The following is a 19,268-nucleotide window of genomic DNA, read 5'->3' on the forward strand; positions in this document are numbered from 1 at the left end:
TTTATCTGTATCTCTATCTGTATTGTTCATAAGAGCTGAAACTTGACCTATTGACACTTCATACAGAGCAGTTGCGGTGACAGTGCATTTTCTGCTCAACCCAGAACTGTGCTTTGACTGTGCAAATACTGTATGTTAATGGCATTTCATTTTTGTCTCAAAAGAGGGGTACAGTGTTTCACGAACAGTGTCATTTCACAGGATAACTACTGTGCATTCCATGATTAGAGTAGTTTCAGCTCAGATTCTTCATAAGAGCATTTAATTGGGAGTAGTGGATCATTTTAAACTGGCTGGAGTTCTGTGCTCTATTAATTGCAGCAGCCCTGCCCCCTCTGCTCTGAGGAGGAGCCCCCGAGAGCCTGGTGGTGCGCTCAGGATCGCTCACAGTGTTCTTCCCTCCTGTCAGGCCCTTATTTCTCATAGTTTGTGTTCAGCCCGGGAAGGCCTCGGCTTTGGAAAGATCTCCCGCAGAGATTGTTTGGATGGTCAGCACGTCCTTTAATCACAGTCCATTTACGTTCCTGAACTTAAGGGCACCCTGAAGCATTCTCATTTTAAAATTTAGAATTGCCATCATTCATTCGCAGCTGTTTATCCTGATACACGTCTCTCTGTCGATGATGGTGGCGAGCAGATTCTTCCTTTCTGCTGGATACCATTCATTGATTTTCTGTTAGAAACTTGGGACTTTTGTGCTATGTAGGTTTGTCTGTGTTTCCATTTACACTTTGACTAGCCAAAGAATGCCATTCATTCTTTGAATGAATACTCTCATTAGAGGGTTGTTCATGATCCAGGATCCCCTCCCGCCTCCCGTTTTGGCGAGTCCGATCTCCCAGACGCCTTACTAGTAAGTTTTGAGCTGTCCCACTAGAAGTGGCTTTTTCTACATCAGCAGCATTGGAGGCCAGAGCCTTATTTTATTCTCTTGGAAATCTCCGTGAGGGATTTCTACAAGTCTGTCAGCTACCTGGGTTGGCTCTTTTCCTATTCACTTTTATTCTTTTTGGTTCTGGGGCATTGTAAATAAAGCTTTGCCTAAAACAAATGTGCTGTCAGGATGTGAAATGTGCAGTTGACATGTTCGGTAAAAATAGAAGCTGTTTTTCCTGCATCCACACCAGATTCATCCTCCCTGGCTCCAGAGAGAAGTCTCCTGGAATATCTGAAGCAACTGGGTTAGCTGACTCATCCGGCTTGGTCTCAGGAAAGCACGTCTTTGGTCCTTGTTAATCTTAGGGCACCAAAGGTTTTAGCCAGGAATTGTTCTGAAACAACAAAAGCCAAATCTTGGGGTCACTAATTTTTACTTTGTGCTGGGCACCCTAAGAGACAGAGCACTGCAGTGATGCCTCGTGTTCGCAGAGTCCACCCTGACAGCAGCCTGTGAAACAAGTGGGGCCCCTTTAAAGTGCGCTCAGCCCCACAGCGAGGCACTGCCACCTCCGGGCTCTGCCCGAGAGCCGAGAGCCGAGAGCCTGCTGTTTGCAAAAGCACGTGTTGGGCTGTTATTTTGCCTCTTACTGGGTTTTTTTGTGTCGACCTTTTTACCAGAGTGCCAGTGCTCCTGAATTGTTCTTTCTTTCGCCCTTTTAGCTTCAACAGTCCATTTACCTAAGGTCTCTGCTTTATTTTAATGTGCAGCTTTGAAGGCAGTACAAGTGTTCAACATGAAATCTGTAATGAGCATACGGCCAGAAGGGCTTGATATGTTCAGGGAAACTTGATTCCATTTCCTGGATGAGTTATAGGAATAAAGTTTAGCATTATAGCACTTTGGAGATTCTCATCTTAGACCATTGGCATATTTCCTATAGATTTATATTTTATTCAAAAGTGAGAGGCTTGTTTTATCTATTATTAGGAATTGAAGCCAAATTAAATTTGGAACAAGATATATTTAATGTCGTTTTCTTTTAACAAGACACAGAACTTATTTTGACCTCTTAAAATGTCATTTCTCAAAGTATTTTGACCGAAATCGTTCTTAAAAAGCAGCTCGAGTTCTTTCTGCCGCATTGGTGGCAATCCTCTGATAATCATACTCTGTTGTTTTACTGTTTCCCTATATTTTGAGTCAGAGTTGTTTATTGTAAATCATGCAGTTTTTAACATATGGTATTTGTACAGTCAGCACCCACACTGAAAGGAGTTTTTCCATGAAGTTCTATTCTAGGAAGGTGATATTTCCTTATTTATCAAAGTAGCATTTGTGAACAAATAAAAGAGAAATTAAAACTTTTTTAATCTCAGCAAAATACATTTAGATGTGAGACATTTATATCGATTGCTGTTAGGCATGTCAAATCTTACATCTTAACCTGCCGAACTGATAGAAACTTGGTCCCACTTGAATTAATAGTGAGTTCAAAGATGTTTGGATGAAGACCGTGAGTGTGAGAACACGTGGCTGGGAAATGGGCAGACCCCCCCTCTGCTGGAACCAGAGCACTGGGTTGCCCCCTCTGCCTTGCCCTGCCGTCCAGTGCCGACGACACGTGGTTGGCGGGGGCGCTGTCCCAGCTTATCGGCTCCCTGGCGGCAGAGCTCTGGGACGCTAAACTGAGGGAGTGTCCATGGGTGTGTGTGTGTGTGTGATGCTGAGATGCTGTAACTGTTTCAGATGGTAAAGGATGACTATGAAGATGATGCCCACGTTTTCCGGAAAGCAGCCAATGACATCACATCTCAGCTGGAGATTAATTTTGGTAACCTCCCTCGTCCTGGGCGCGGAGCCAGAGGTGGTACACGGGGAGGCCGGGGAAGGATCAGAAGGGCAGAGAACTATGGACCCAGAGCAGAAGTGGTGGTGAGTGTTTGTATTCTAGGTCCGGGGTGGTTTTCTCTCCCAGGAAGTGAGAGGATGGGGGTGCCCCGGGCTGTGCCACTGGGAGGACCATCAGGGTCTGCTGTCCACACCCCTGGCTAGGGTGGGTCTGACATCGAAGTGTTTGGAACAATGATGGCAGCAGCATGGACGTAGTTGGGTGCAGACCATTCAGTAGCCCTGGCCTCCACGGTCACCAAGGAGATCCACTGTCTGCCATGAATGCCCAGAACCAGCGAAAAACTCACTCATCTGCTCAGACAAGGCCCCCAGGCTTGGGATCCAGTCAGATCACCTGATGGTTACTTACTGTGAGCTGATTATATGCGCTGTGCCCTTATGGTGCTTTCAGAGCAGACAGAACCTTCCCTAAGGCTTCAAGGCCTCCTTGTGACTTCCCCAGGCTCGCCTTCTCACCTCAAACCATTCTTCCCCACTTCTCAGCCAACACTGCCCCACCTCTGGTTCTTCAGACAAGCGTGTTCCTGACCCCGCAGGGCCTTGGCACCTCATAGTCCGGCTCCTACCACTTTCCCTGCCACCTAGAGTAATAGATCCTCTGACCTCGCTTCCTCATAGGAGTCTTCTTTGGGCACATTTCCTTCCAGGCCAGTCCTTGAGCAAAGAATTTTATTTTTCTTTGAAGCATTATCTTCATTTGTAATTGTTTTCTCACTGGTGTGATCATCGATCAGTGTCTGCTGTCTCTCCAGCGGATGACAGAAACCATGTCTGCTTTGCTCATTATTGGCCCCCCTGTGCCTAGCACAGTGTAAGTGTGTAGTAGGTGCTTCATAAGTGTTCTCTGAACAAATCTGTGCATCCTGCGCTCTTCCAGCTCAGACCTGCCCTCAGGCCCCCACCCCTTCACCTTGTCAAGTTGCTCTGTTTTGGGATCTGTGTTCTCTTTGCTCCTTCACTGAGGCTTATCTCTGGAAGGACCTTCTCTTCTAAAAAGCCCTACCTGACCGTGATGTGCGCTCTGCCCCCAGATTGCAGTGGGCGCCCCTCCTGTGGGCCATTCACTGGTCATCTTTTGGCTGAAGATACCACACTGTGACCTCCTCAGGGCTTCTCCCCTAACCTCAGGGGCCCCCAGGGCAGGCAGGAACTGTCTCTAATCAACCTTGTATCTCCCTGTAGTAAACATTCCATATCCTGTAGTGCCAGGTACAAAAGGGTCACTCGGTAAAGGTTTGTGGGAGGAAGGGAGGGAGACAGGCACTGCTGGCCATCCTGCAGAAGGGACAGGAGCGGGTCTGAGAAGGGAGAGGCACCCTTCTGTGATCCCCCCTGTGCGTCTCCTCTTCGTACAGGGGGCCTGCCTCTCCCCAGGGTGTCTGGGCCGCACCCCGTATTAGCACCTCCCCTCAATAAGAGCGGGCACATATTTCTCAAGAGGGCTGTGCCCAAGTGGGAATGGATAAAGTGACTGTTGGTTTCTAAACTTTTCTTCTTTAGACACAAGACGTTGCTCCCAACCCGGATGACCCTGAGGACTTTCCTGCTCTGGCTTGAGAGGGCCCTATTTCCCTAGCAACGTAAAACAGCATTGGCATACCTATGAAGAGACTTTTCTTGCTGTGGGGAAGAGAGTCAGACTCTAAGAACAATAGATGTTGCTTTTTCCCGTGTAGTGTGAATTCGTTGCCCTTTTTCAGCCTGGGGGCTGTGGGATGGGGATTTCTCCAGACACCGAGCAGCAGTAGCTCGGTCAGGGGCTTAGTCTGGCACTTTCCCAAGAAGCTGGAGAATGGCAATTATTTTTTTATTTAAGGAATTCCAAATGAAGTTCAGAAATAATGTTTAAAATGTATATATAGAGATTGTATTGAATCCCCCACAAAAACAGGGAGAGGAAAGATGTAAAATAGAATCTACCGAGACGCTTCGTACATCGTACAGAACTGGAAGGCTGTGTTCTTTGGTATTAGAGGAAATACACATAACTCGGACCATTAACTTCAAGCAGTCACAGCCTCCTTCTCAGAGATGGAGGAATTAGGATACAGCTGTATTTACTGTTTACTTGTAAATGCTTCACTCTGCTGGGATTTTTTGAGTTCTGGTTTTCATTTAATCAGTAATTTGAAGCAGCTAGTGTGTATACGGCCACCGGCTACCACTCTGTGGCCAAGAATTAGGAAAAGTATTGATTCTTTTTTAATGGTGATTTAAACTACCTCGTGGTTTCCGTGTGTATGTACACACATACACACAAGCTTAGTGTAAGTGTGCATATTTGGGGTTTGGATGGTTTTTAGGATGAGTATTAAGCATATGATTTTTAAAATCATGTTATTTAACCCATCAATCAAGTGAAAGGGGTCCAGGCAAAAAGAGTATTGCAACTTACCACCATATCCTTTTCTCCCTCGAGACTAGTATCTGAATTCAGCGCCCATGTACAGATGCCCTCTGTCCTTGGCCCGGCAAGACTTGTAAATAACTAGTATTTATTGAACACTGTGTGCGGTTTTTCTCACTCAGCCCTTACACCAGTTTGAGTTCCCATTTCTTGCCTGTGGTGAACGTTTGGGGTTAGGGGCTACCAAGAGGTTCAGCCACCCACTGAGTCCTACCCTGCCCAGCAGAGCGAGCCCTGCAGGAGCCATACTCGGCCGTGTGCCCGGGGCGGGGACTGGGGCCCATGCTGTAACAGCTGTGGGCAGCTGGAGTGATCCTCTCCCCATTTTACTGCAGAAACTCAAGATAACATTTGCCTGTTGTCACCCAGTTAACATGCTTGTGTTGGAATCTGAACCTGGTCCCAGGATCTGTGCTTTTCCCCCGCTTTGCTATGCTGTTTAAGATGGCTCTGAACTTGAACCCAAGTGTAAATAAAGGTTGGTATTTCCTCCTAACTGTGTATATAGAAAGCTGAATCCTTTTGGTCACTCCCAGCTCAAGAGAAAAGAACGTGGAAAAAGACCCAGTAGAAGGAAACCAGCTGAACCACCCCGCCATCATGTGACAGCCAGTTGAGGAGCTTTGCTGTGGGTGACTGCCTACCCTTGGTCCCATTATTAAATTGATGTCTGAATACTAAGATCTATTGATTGTTTTGTTCCCTCTCCCTGGAAAGGACACGGCAAGTGGGACTGCCCCGATCTAAGTCTCAGGAGAGGGAATGTCAGGCTCGGCCATCGCGACCAGCTGGCACAGCACGAGGGCTGTGTCATTCCTCGGCAGGCTTGATGCTGTTGCGTGAAGTCACTCCGCCCACCTTGGCTTTGAAGATTGGCGAAACAGAGGTCCCTAGTATTGTAAATAATGCCTGAAAAGCCCATAGCGCAGGATTTAATACTGTATTTGGAAACACTGCATCCTTCCCAGACATACTGAAGATTTTTGGGTGCTGTGGTCAGAAAAGTTTTGGGGGGTGGGGTACCGTTTCTGAGCCTGTGGAAGACTGCTCACCAGGACTACCTCTTACCAAGTGGTGGGGCAGATGGATGGCAGGTTTTGGTCATGTGGTTGTCCACAGTCCAGTGTCCCCGAGAAGACAGAGCAGAAGCAAAGAGCAGGGGGAATCCCTAACATGCTGTAGGGAAAAATCAGAGTGGGTGGGAGGACTGTGTTGGGACCTACAAACAAGGGAAGGCCCTTCCTGATCGACGTTCTCCTACCACACTCCTGAGATGCTTGGGTGTAGATGTATCATGAGGCAGAGCATGTTTCTAGCCAACAAATGAACCCCACAAAAGAAAACTAGTCTGTCAGGCCCTAAGACTCCTGGAAGGCAGAGGTCAAGTATGTTTGAATTCCAAGGTCAGGTGTGCCAGCCCCAAGGCCGACTTGGAGGAGCGCACGGTTGGATCTCAGGCAGCCAGGGAAGCAGCTGAAGATGGGGTAGGGGGAGTAGTCTCAGGGCCTGGAGGTGGGCGAGCTTCACAGAGTGCTGTCACCCTTGAAGGGAGGGGGGTCGGTACCCGGCCTCGACGGGACAAAAACCCCAGCTGCTCCTCTGGCAAGGTCTGGGAATTGCCCCAGGAAGGCTAAAATCATGCCCTGGATGGTTTTACTGTCTGGCCAGTCTACTTCAAGAAGTAGTACATCTTTTAGCCTCATGTTGCTGCTGAGCATTTGATGTTTTCATCCCATGCGAGGCAGGCCCGTCCAGGGCCCGTGAGGCCATAAGGGGCACCCCCTCCCTGCCTAGTGCTGGTCACTAGTTCAGGGCTTCTCTCTCCACTCGCTCCTCCAGGCCATCCAGCTACTTCAGAGGTGAAGGCATTGTGTTTCTTCTGAAACCATACCGTGTGGTGTTGGAAAGTCCTATGGAGCTGTTGGACCTGGCTCTCAGAAGCGGGGAAAGGTCAGCCCTCAAAAACAGAAACTGACCTCTCCTGAGCCATTCCTGGGCCATTCAGGAAAGAGCCACGCTGCCAACAGCAGGTGGGACTGCCCTCCCCAACATGGCACCACCCAGCTGGGTAAGCACAGCTTCCTTTCACTGCCGCTGCCTCTCCCTCAGCCTCTCCAAGGGGCATGGTCTGCGGAACCCGCCTCTCGGGGCGCTTGCACTGGCCTGCAGTCAGGCCCCCAGGCAGCCGGTGCCACCGCCCACGACACGCCCTGCCTGTGTGCGGCTTCGCCGGGCTCCGTTCCGCAGGCTCTGTCTTTATGTGGTAAAGGGAATGAGGAAGGCAAAAAGCAGGTATTTAAAAATATTTTTATTGTAGGGGCGCCTGGCTGTCTCGGTACAGCAGGTGACTCTTGATCTCGGGGTTGTGAGTTCGAGACCCACACTGGGTGTGATCATTTAAAAATAAAATCTTAGGGGAAAAAAAATCTTTATTGTAAAACTACGGATAAATGTGCAAAACCTCCTTGTAAGCACCACCCAAATCAAGAAACGGACACAGCCTCCCCTCCCTCTGAAATGAGCCGCTGTCCCGACTTGGTCCCAAGGGTCACCCCTAAATTAAGGCTTTGCGCCTCACTTGGATGTCTTATAAATCTGCAGGATCCCCCTCCCGCCTTTGTTGCAGAACCTGGTGACCTGAGGAGACGGGGCGGGGGCGGGGGTGCTTGAGTGGCTGTTGTGGGCCATCTTGCAATGGTCCCGCATCTCACAGCCGGGAACGGGAAGTACGGTCTTCTCGGTCCCAAACTACCACTGGGGCAGGCCTGGGATGAGGGGATGAGGCAGACACGGGATTCAGTCCTCATGCCCAGTGTTCCACGCTCCAGAAATTCCCGCTTCAATCACTAGTCCCTAGGGCAAAGCTGCTAGGAGAGGGACAGGGGAAAGGCCAGAGGTCACGTTCCTAGGCAGGGGACCAAAGGAGCCACATGCTGTGTGATGCCGTGTTTGGCCCCTCCCCCAGGCGAGGCACCAGCCAGGGCAGGCAACACGGCGACCGCCCACAGGAGCATGAGTCCCTCTTGAGGCATTCTCCTGAAAACATACTGGGATTAGAAGTGTCCTTAGAAAGCTTTATCAGGCCTCCTGCACGGGTGGAGATGGCAAGACTTGAGAGGCCACGAGATTAAGTTCAAGGTCACCAGTGAGGCACTGGTGGAAATGAACAGAAGCTTGGCTCTCCCGGGGGCCTCATGGAGAAAGGATACCTCTGCTGGGCCCAGGCCCAGGCCGCTTCTGCCCACCTCCCAGTGCTCCAGAAAGCCTTTTCCTCGACCACGCGGTTTCCAGTGACTCAGGGCGGTGATGGAATTTCCCCAACCAAAGCACAATGCCTTCTAAGCACCGTGACTTTGCAAAAACCTGGCCCCATTTGAGGGCCGACTTGGGAGCGCAAAGTCATCTGTAAGTGGGGATGCCTGTCACATGCGATTGGAGTGGTGCCGATAGTCTCTCCGGAGCTCCCGTGGTTCTCTCATGTTCTCAGAAAATGAGGTAAGAACTTTCCTCGAGAACAGCCATCCCGCCAGGCTCACGGAGAACACCTCCCCACCACGTGTGTGCTGCCCGACCCGGGGGAGCTCGCCCACACCGATGGCACACCCACACAACCATGTCAGTGGCCCTGGTCTGCACTTGGCCTGTCTAGATCTGGCAGCACCCGGGCCACAGGCAGGAAACCACCGAAGTACCTGAGGTAAGTCCCACATTCTCAGCAACGCAAAATGCTCAGCGCTGGCCTGTTCCGTGGTGAGGGAGAGCCAGGTGGCCGTGAGCGGGGCCGCTGGAGCAGCTTTCAGGAAGAGGGAAAGCAGGGTGGGCAGAAGGGGAGCAGGAGAAACGAGGCCGCTCAGCCTGGCGAGAGCCGTGGTGACCAACCGAGGCCCGTGAACCAGGGTGGAAAGACACCCCTCGGGGATTTTCACCAAGGATCTGCAGATGTCCAGAGTGGGGCTTGGAGGGACTGGCGCGGAGGGTCGCACTGCACCTGAATGAGCAGCACTCCTGAGCTGGAGGGTCCACAGCCAGTGAGGCCACACGGGGCCTAGCTATGAACTCTTCAAATATTCTGCTGTAGTAACTTTTCTGGGGAGACAGACCAGCTTCCATCAGATAAATCACCGGGGCCCCTAGTGTAAGAAAGTTCCAAGAGACACTGTTTACTGGGGGCTTGGGATTGAACTGCACCCAGAGAAGGGGCCAACCTGGCCCCTTCCCATCCCAGTTATCCGTCCAGGTCACCCACTGGCAGGCCCAGCTCTAGCCCCGGCCCGAAACCTCGATACCCAGTAGAGGAAGCAGACACACACGCTTGCTGAGGCTGAGGCACACGCTTGAGGAAACAGGCTTAAATTGCACGTGGAGAGAATTTCCGTTGGTGAGCACTGTGCTGTCCGGGAGAGATCCTCTTGGGAGGTCTAGTCCTCGCGAATCCCAAGCCAGATTAAAAGCCGGTCTAGAAAGGTTACAGCTCGAGACAGCCAACTATCGCTGGAAAAGGGAGGAGATGGACAGAGTTGTATTTATGACACCGGAACCTGTCTTAGGGGGGTCATTGGGGGTGGCAAGGACTAGTTTAATACGCCAGCTAGAGAAGCGACTCCACAGTGCATGCCCTCAAATCTTTGGGTAACTGCAAGGCAAACTGGGGTTGGCCAGAGCAGACCCACCCTGAACAAGAGTGGTCCAGGGTGGCGATCAAGGCCCTGCTCTGTCCTGTCCTGTCCTGAGAACCTGCCAACCACTGGCCTGCCTGCAGTGCTCTCGCGTGGTGTCCAGCTCGGTCACAACAGTCCCCTCACTCTCAGGGATGGAGACCGTCTCTCGGTGGCTGCCACATGGCAGGGAATAATTCAGGGCCAGGCAGGAAGGCGGTTTGCACACAGTCTCAAGCCCTCCCCCGCCCCGTCTGTCTCACAAATCCTCATGAGCCCCATTCCTGAGGGCTGAGCCCCCTGCCGCCTCCTTGGTAAGTGAAACCGTTCCTCCAGCCCCTTCTTCTGCCCACAGGGGCTCGGGCCAGAACAGGGCGTAAGCGCAGCCGTTCCTGTTTCCACGACACTGCCCGGTGAACCTGTACTTGAAGCTCATCGGCAGTTCCCAGCTGGGGGCAGCACCGCCTCCTGAAGGTGGCTGAAAATGTGCCAGGGTGTCTGGATTATCCAGTGGCTGGGAATATGACTGGCATTTAGTGGGTGGGGATGCCAGACTGCATTCTCTGGAGAGTCCTACACAAGAACTGTCCCGCCTGAAAAGGCATCTTGTTTTATACGAAGAAACACACCCATGATGAAAAGAAACCATTGTCTTTCTCCAATTAAAAGAATGTACAAACCATACTACCTCCTTCACTCTTTCCTTTCCCACCCAAAGCCTCTCCCCGCTTAAAAACAGGACATGTGGTCAGTGTAAGAATCTGAGGAGCCAAGGCCAGTCCCTGGTGATGGCAGCCGACGTGGGGTCTGGCCCTGCAGGCCGAGAGGCCTCCTTACCTGGGCATTTCAGTGTGGATGGAGCACCTGTCATCCAGGAGCACGTCAAAGCCACGCAGACTTGCTAGCAAAGAGATGAGAGACAGAGAGACAAAGCCAGGCCACGTGCGCGGCTCCGCATTCCTCCAGGGCCTGGGCCAGCACCCCCGGTGAAGAAGCGAGGGGTGGTGTCTGGGGAGGCTCTCAGAAGGGTCCATTTGTCCCCCCGATAAGCGGAGAAAAATAGTGAGACTGTGATAGGTACATACTGTGCCGACTACTTAGAAGACAAAACGCCCCAAATCCAAGTAATGGGGCAGGAACAGGTCCAGACTAGATAGAGCAGGGAGTGATGTGCCCCGTGACCTACAGCACTGAGCCCAGTGTCCTGCTTGTCATTAGCTACCTCGGCAGGGCCCTGCGACTGCTGCTAAGGAAGGGAATACAGCAGACTCGCCTGTCACAGACCTTAGGGAGAGCGCTAAGGCAGTCGGTTTTCTTATTAAACACAATGTATGTATGTATGGCTCCTGGTATATGCCAGGCACTTACTTGTTCTAATTAACAAATATTAACCCATTCGATCCTCATACGACCGTCATCCTGGCCCAGATGACACAGCTAATAAGCAGCAAACGTTTGCACCCAGCCTGGGTCCAGAATCCATGCTCTGAACCATTATACCAAGCTGCTTTTTGACAGAGCATACAGCAACAAAAGTTTAAATTTCTGCACATTCTCGAGCCAGTAGAAAGGACTTTTGGAAGAATTTGTCCTACGGAAATCGGCAGCACCACCCAGGAAGAATTGCAGGGGAGAACGTGTAGGCAGCGCTGCACTAGCAAAAGGCTGGCAGCAACGGGGAGATGGACCGCTGAAGTGGGGCGCTCCATGTCACGCTCGTGGGGACCACCCCCCCCACCCCGCTTCACAAGCACCACCACCACACTCAGACACACGGGGAGGGCAAGGAAGCAGTCAACGGATGGGACTGGATGGGACGCTCTGTGCCGGCACTAGGACCTGTGATATGGCACCAAAAATACCAGACATGGAGGGATCAGAATCAATCACAATCTTTCTTTACCTAATTATCTACAGAAAATTACCTTAAATGTATGAAAAAAATTAATTTATTGAAAGCTATGTGCCAGCATTGTTTTGCTTTGCATGGATTATCTCATTTCACTCCCATACCAATTGTTAAGATAGGAATTCCTCCCTCTTCTTCCCATTTTACTTAAGAAACAGAAGCAGAGGGATTTAGGAAATCGTCTGTGTGGTACGTGGCACCAGTGTTGTCGACCACAGAGAAGAGCGAGAATCTGCAGGGCCTGGGTCCCCGTGGCTCCTCGCCCACACCGCACGGCCCTGGAAGATGTGACTTGGGGTTTCACCGCGAGTCTTACAGGAGCCAAGCCTGCCCCCTTCACAGCATTACGGAGTTTGGGCAGCTTGGCCCGTGCCAATCAGCCTAGGTTTGGCTGTCGGCAGGAGGGGCAGGTAGATACTGCGGCCTTCAACAGAAGACAGAGCCTGCGAGTCTCACACTGGGTTGGGGGGGGGGGGGGGGGGGGGGGCGGCGGGCGGGCGCCTGGCGGGGGGGGGGGGGGGGGAGGGGGAAGGCAGGTCCTTGTGGTTTGTCCTTTGAAAACCTGTATCCTAGCATGAATCAAAGCTGAGTTCTTTGGGGAATGGGACAGCACTCCTAACAGAACAAGCTCCTCCATCCCAGACACAACCTCTGCGTGATGGTGTGGGCATCAGGTCTTCAGGGTCCAGGCCAGCAAGAGACAGGTGGAGGGGAGGCAGGCAGATGGCCTTTTGATGGCGTCCGGGCTTGGACATCAGAATGGGGATGCCTTAGCGTTGGTCCTGCCCCTCGCTTAGCTCTTTAATACTGACCTTGGCAGGGAACGTGAGTGAGGGGAGTACAGTCTACAACCCACAAGACTCCAAGGGGCCTGATTTTGTGTGTCTTATCCTCAGAAAGTTCTCCAGTCAAACCTTCGCATGACTTGAGCTAGTGGTAGGTGTGTCTAGAAGGGCTTCATAACAGGAGCCCCTTACTATCTCATCTTAAGGAAGGTGTATCCCCCAAGTTAAAGCTGAAGCCCTAACCCCTAGTGCCTCAGAACATGACTGTACTTGGAAAAGGGCCTTTTAAGAGGTGATTAGTTAAAATGAGGCCATTAGGATGGACCATACTCCAGTCTAGACTAGTGTCATAAGGAGAGGAGAGGAGGACAGACAGAAGGACACCAGGGACTGGAGTGCACAGAGAAAAGCCCAAGGACAGAGGCATCATCCCTACCCATACCTTGAGCTTGGACTTCCAGCTGCAGAAGTGGAAGAAAATACATCGTTTCAGCTGCCCAGTGTAGCAAACTAATACAGAAGGTTATATCCACTTTCTATTTTGACCACTGCCTACCATGATTCAGAATGGTAAGTGAATACAATAAACCAAAAGGCTGTTTGGTTAATCCTTTTAATTATATGATTATAATTATACAATTTTCACTATTTGATATTTTGTATAAAACCAGTTACAATACACAAGATTTTCAAACTCAACAATACATATCAAACTACATAGATATGCAAAGTTTACAGGCCATTATGAAGCTTTATCTTAAAAATACTTTCAGGAAAATAAACATTCATTCAACCAGTTCTCTTGGCTTTATAAAATATGATTAGAAATATACATTTTAATAAAAAAATCAAGACAATGATCAAATACTGATTAATCAGTTACATTTTAAAACTTTTAATAATCTGTACATGAGTGCAGGTTAGATAAAAGTCTGCAAATTATTAATATAAAACTGCAGTACTATAATCAGATGAACTTATCTGCTGCTGACAGTTAATTCTACTGGGCAATTAAGGAGGTAATTTCCTACAGAGTATAGGTGAATTGTCCAGTCTTTTAAAACGTATCTGTAGTATTTCCACTTAGCGACACGAGGAATACTCAGATTGAGGAGAAATGGAAAAGCAGCAGCTAGCCTTACCAGGACACTTTTAGCAGGAGAGAACTATTAAAGAATTAAAATAGGTTTTTAAAGTTGTTTTTGATGAGTACTGCTTTCCAAAATGCAATAATTACTTTTAAAAAAAAATGTATGAAGAGAAACAGTTAAGCTACTTTTAGAACAAACATCAAAAGAGCGCATTGCTCATTTGTCGTGAATGGCGGTGATTCAAGCAAAGGAAAGCCTCCAGGAGCTCTTGGCGCGACACCACCCAGAACACCTGTGGTCCACAGGGCGCGCCGGACCGGCCATCAGGCTCCAAAGGCAAGCACATTCGCCTCAGGAGAACACTTGGGAACTCCTCTAAAAAATGTCTGGGCCCAAGAAAAGAGGTAGAAGTCACCCCTGTGAGAGGGGAGGAGGGACGAGAAGGGAGTGGGTGGGTGACAGGCTAATGGGGCCAAGGTTAGAACAGAAGAGCAGCGTGCCGCCTGGGAGCGGCTACTTGGACGAGGAAGGCTGCTTGTTTGAGTGAGGCACTGCTCAGGTCTCATCCCTCCTCACCGACCGCTAAGAGAGGTTTCGAGTTTTCCTTCAGCATTAAAAAACAGAAGTTCGTCTCTATGTCTAGATACCCAGCTTTGCAGACACCCTTCCTTTGGACTGTCTCTGACTTTGGACGTGAGTCCCCCAAAAGCTTTGAGAACACCTAAAAATATTCATTTCTCATTTTAATCCCAATGGAAACTCTCGGTGTCCTTTCAAAGTTATTTAAGGCTCTTAAGTTTAAAGGAATCTCTCCATCTGACGTGCCCTATTTCATATTCCATAGCAACAGGGTCTCTCTTGGACAAGGAAGTTAGAATCTCAGAAGATTCTGGGTGTGGTGAAGTTTCCATTGGGGAAAAAAAAGAGTCCACTCTTATTCATAGCAGGAAGAGCTTTCCATCAGTCAGACCCAGAGACTTCCTGGATTCTACATATGCCCCCAGAAAGTTTACTGGTATGCTATCAAATCCACCTGAAAGGCACTATCCCAACGCCCTGGTGCGGTCCACGGAATGCTTCTTTATCAAATCACTAGTTTCCTATGACTCATTTCAGTGGGCCTGTTAAACACGAAGATTTTTTAGAAAGAGCCACAGTAATAGCAATGCTAGCTGGAAACTTGAGCAGCCAACACAAAAAGGCAATTTGTAAAAAAGTACTGTGGTTAACACTGAAGCTCAGATTTTTCACTCTTGGCCAAGACACCAAATGGCTTATTCACTGTGAAGGAGAAAGCACATTTAACTTGTTCTGATGTAATAAAAAGCCAAACCAGGGACAGTTCAGATGGAAGTTTGATTTTCGTAACTACCTGGATGATTTATGCAGGAGATGGCCTTTAAAATTGTCAAGGGAAGAAGAATCGCCCTGAGAATTCAATGTTTTATGCAAGGGCACAGTCTGAATACTTAGTATTGTCTCCTAGACAGCAAATGGAATGTTTCTCTTCCCACCCATAGCTTAGCGAAGAGGGGTCGTCCCGTCGGGGAAGTGGGTCTTTGTATCTCTTCACTTCCAGGGATAGAACACCACCTTTTTTTCTGAGATCTAGTGCCCAGTGTTTAAAAGCCGGCACGACCCACCCCTGTTACACCTGAAGGGGAAGAGCACTTGTCTGACCAAGACGGTGGCACCTGCCATCTCCCCTCAAAGCCAGTCAACCTTATAATTTATTCCAAGAGAATAAATATCAAAATGGAGCCATGGCCTTCCAGTAACTTTAACTGGAATTCTGCATTAACAGACTTTAATCTGTTTATTCCAACCACTTCTTACCACTCATAGTTTTGTTAAAAAGGCAGCTTTTTAAAATGGAATTGCCTGCTCACCTGGTTCATTCATCTTGTAATGTGAAGGCATTTGCGTTCTCTAGCCTTTCCATATTGTACCCCTGTTCTCCAAACCAGGATAGGCAAACATTGGTTAAAAACTAAAACCATTCACTTCTTATTAATGGAGGTAACTAAAGTGACTGCAAAATATTCTTGTATTTTGGGCCCCATTTTTTTTTGTTGTTTTAGCAGCAAATAATTTTTTTTTTTGTGATTGCTTTATATCACAGACTCTGCTGTGTTTCTGTAGGGTGGAGGGGTGAAGGCACTCTGCAAAGAGTTAGTTGTATTCCCTAACCAAAGGCAACAGTGAGTCTCTTATTTACAAACAACTGAAATCCAGATGTGAGTAACTGTCACTGAAATCAAAGGGTGTGTGAATGGTCTTAGGCTGATCACATAAAAAAAAGAAATCCACAATGCTACAGAGAAAGACCCTAATAAAGCAGTACCTTTTTTTTTTTAAAGCCACCATTATTTGGGATGGCTGTTTCCAAGGGAAACACCAACAGTGTTTTGTTTTTTTTTTAAATCATGTGTGGAAGGAAATAGGATTTTAATTTGTATGACTGGGCAACCAAAGAGTGGGCAGCCTTGGCATCCTCCAGTCCCTCAGTGACACGAAGAGGAATGACTTCCAACAATCTTCCAACTCTGCAGCCAGTTTCCCCTTCCAAGTCTTCTAGAGCTACCACTCATATTCTCTTACCAGTTTAGGTTGCCAAAGTACCACTTTGTATCACAACATCCAACAGTCTTCAAACAGGGTTTTCACAGGTTCTTGTTAATAAAGCACTCTTTGGTGGAAGACAAGCAGCTTGGGTACTTAAACAGTTACCATTACAACAACGTTACAAATATTAAAGTGAAGATGGTTAAACCAAATAGTATCAAATTACAGAGAGTACCATTTCAGTAATGCCTGTTTTCTCTTTATAAATTTCGACACAGGGTGAACAGAAAATAAATACGTAAAAAACCTCCATCAGATCCTCACTTCCTCTGAAGGCCAGCAGCTAAAATGATTGCCATCACAGGGACACACTTGCACCACACCGACTAGTCAGCTCTCCCGACACCAGACGGCTTTCATATTTACACCTGAGACTAAACTTACAACAGCTTTTTTGTCGTTAAACTTGAGACGTTTCTACAAAAGGAGAGCCGGGCCTTCTTCAAGTCACTGCTTGTGCCCAAACTCATGTAGTTATTTAAACTCCAGTGGACATTGTCTTCATTGAATAAACTTCTTAGGTGGAAAGCAGCTAAGGCTTTTGCAATTTTGTTTTGTTTCCAAATAAATTTGTGCTAAGTCCTCCTGTAGTTTTCTGTTCCTAGAGTCTTCCTTCAGTTCTGGTCACGGGTTTTTACTTAACGCAAGACTGTTTTAGTCCTTGAAATGGAGGGACTACAGGGGGAGAAAAAAAAGGATTTTACCATGAAGGTTCCAAGTGTCCCATATGTAGTTACCAAAAGACAAGGAAGGCAACATAATAAAAGTAAGGACATGCTAAAAAGTATACGCTTTGTGCAATTCTTTAATGACAAGTATTTTGGAAAAAACAGTACAATATCAACCGTAAAGTAAAGACAAACGGGAGAGAAAGGCAGAGCAGAAAAAGGTTCAGTTCTGCAAAAAATAATAATAAAAAAAACGATAAAAACAAAGAAAACAGGAAGGGTAGGCAGAAGCAGCAGAGCAATGCGAGTACCATAATGCCATTAAGGGCATTTGTTGCAAAGCATTCCTTTTCCTTCCTTCCCTCTGAGGAACCAGGCTGTGGGAAAGGTGGAAAGAACGAAAAGATAAAGAAGTGTTACTTGATTATTCCCAAGGCCAGAATTCGGTCACAGAAAAAGCTCTGGCACCTCAAGCAGTTTCCAGTGCAGCAGTGCACGGAGGGTGCCCGCCGCCCGCCATCCTCGGACCGTGCCGCCGGCCCCTGGTTCGAGACTGACCTGCACAGATTCTCACCCTGCTTCCCTCCTTCCCGTCCCAATTCATTCTGTCAACTTTCAACTCAACAGCAACTTTCAGAGGAGAAAGGAAGCAAAAGAAAAGAGTCCAAGAAGCCAGTTCTCGTACGGAGGCGCCCCTCACCGAGTGATGCTGGCGCTCTCGGAGAGGAGCGAGCTCCCCGGACCCCATCACTTAGTTTCTGGAGACCCCAACAGAATACTGAGTTTATGTAAGGCTCCAGGTCAACTGGTGCAGCCCAACAGGAAAATGTCTGGAATTTCAAAGGTAAATCAGTATTTTAGAACATCAGAGGAAACCGGCATTTTTTTTTTTTTTTAAAGGGATATTTAGTGACAACATTCTGGGGCTTCTGAGACGGATGTACTTTCAGAGATAATGGCAGTAACAGAAAGTCGGGAGCCTCGAGGTGGTGGAACAGACACTGAGGTCTGAGACTGTAAGGGATAAGAAGCAGTGGCAGACATGATGATGACAAAAGTCACAAATGAGAAGCCTGAAAAAGCCAAAGAAGTCCTGAATGTAGTACTCCCGACAGAAGGGCTCATGAAGACACTCACGCCAAGGAAGGCACCCTGAGCATTTTTGTTCCCCCACAACAGGAATCATTAGGTGCAAAATACCCCAGAAGCCATGAACATTAGGTTGGTTTGACAGGTGGACAGAAAGTGATGGTTCCCAATGATGTAACTTGGAATAAAAAAAAAATCACTCGTCTGTGACCATTTTCTTAGAAAATGAAGTTATTGTTTAAAAAAAGAAGGAAAGAAAAAAAGACAGACTCCTCCAAAGAAACAGCACAAGCTTACAGAAACATGCACTCGATGGTACGTTGTGTCAAGACATGAACTGAATTGAATGGTATCCCATGAGGTGAGGTGGCTGCAGGTCCCCAATCAGAGGCACAATGATGGGATTTTCAAGACTCTAAGAGAGCTCGTCAGCGAGTTAAGAAAGAACACTGGAAAAGAGGCCAATTCTCCACTGGATTTAATCATTCTTAAAAGAGAAACAGCAGAATGATTTATAGCTCTAACAGGAACTGGGAGGAGTGGAAACCCACTGATTTACTTCTTTGGATGTGAGCAAGGGGATGAGGAAGGTGCCACACAGAACTCTCTTGGCCCTGAGGGTCAGTGTGCCCCATCCACCACCAGACACTCCAGCGCTCTGGGCCTGAACTGCACACTGGGCCAGAGCAGAGCATGGCACTTGGGAGTTAGGTTCAGATGAGGCTTGTGTTTCATGGATACATAAGGAAATGATCATCTGCCACGAGAGAAACATGGTGGCATTTCTTTCCAGAAACAAAGGCTTATGACAACACAATTTTTCAGCCTCCAAATAATTACTCTTTTAAGGTGTTTGTGGAAAAGCTGTCCCAAGTTGTACAGCCTCTCAGTAAACTGTCAAAAATCAAAAGAGCCAAATCAGTGGAAAGTGAGCTTAGGTGAGGTCTTCATCCCGGAAGCCTCTAAGAGATTAGAACATAGGCATGCAAGGTCAAGTTCCTGCGGCAGGACGGTTATGACAATGATGATGATGTGTGAACATCAACCTACAAAGAGAAGGCTTCACAGGTTGGGGGGGACAGCAGATAGGCAACCCTGGCGCCTTGGAGGTATTTATTTTATACTGAAAGGTGTACTATTTCATTTCCTCGTATTACTATCTAAACCAAAGTTTTGTATTCAAAACCTCACAATTATTCCACAATCTTATATTATTTTGTCCTGAATCAGACTATGCACAAATGTGTT

General features: G+C 48.2%; 2 protein-coding genes across 17 annotated transcripts in view; one reads left to right on the forward strand and one right to left on the reverse strand.

Moving 5' to 3' along the window:
• The window catches only part of HABP4 (hyaluronan binding protein 4), a 42,909-nt gene extending 37,030 nt beyond the window's left edge, over positions 1–5,879 (forward strand). The window contains exons 7-8 of one of the 3 annotated variants that reach the window (XM_025851695.2): positions 2,627–2,812; positions 4,292–5,879. In XM_025851695.2, coding sequence (XP_025707480.1) covers positions 2,627–2,812; positions 4,292–4,348 — 243 coding nt within the window. In that variant the 3' untranslated portion in view covers positions 4,349–5,879. The remainder of the gene's footprint in view (positions 1–2,626; positions 2,813–4,291) is intronic. The other 2 variants (XM_073880726.1, XM_073880725.1) reach the window with 2 other exon arrangements.
• Positions 5,880–9,360: 3,481 nt separating this feature from the next.
• CDC14B (cell division cycle 14B) overlaps positions 9,361–19,268 on the reverse strand; it is a 110,486-nt gene continuing 100,578 nt past the window's right edge. For 7 of the 14 annotated variants that reach the window (XM_073880732.1, XM_073880734.1, XM_073880737.1 and 4 more), the window contains one exon: positions 15,333–16,938. In XM_073880732.1, coding sequence (XP_073736833.1) covers positions 16,902–16,938 — 37 coding nt within the window. In that variant the 3' untranslated portion in view covers positions 15,333–16,901. Of the gene's footprint in view, positions 9,690–15,332; positions 16,939–17,053; positions 17,309–19,268 lie in introns of those variants that run through there. The other 7 variants (XM_073880729.1, XM_073880731.1, XM_073880733.1 and 4 more) reach the window with 3 other exon arrangements.

Source organism: Callorhinus ursinus, unplaced genomic scaffold (assembly GCF_003265705.2).
Source record: "Callorhinus ursinus isolate GAN/ISIS: 27379988/994484 unplaced genomic scaffold, GSC_fseal_2.0 scaffold39, whole genome shotgun sequence".
NCBI lineage: Eukaryota > Metazoa > Chordata > Mammalia > Carnivora > Otariidae > Callorhinus > Callorhinus ursinus.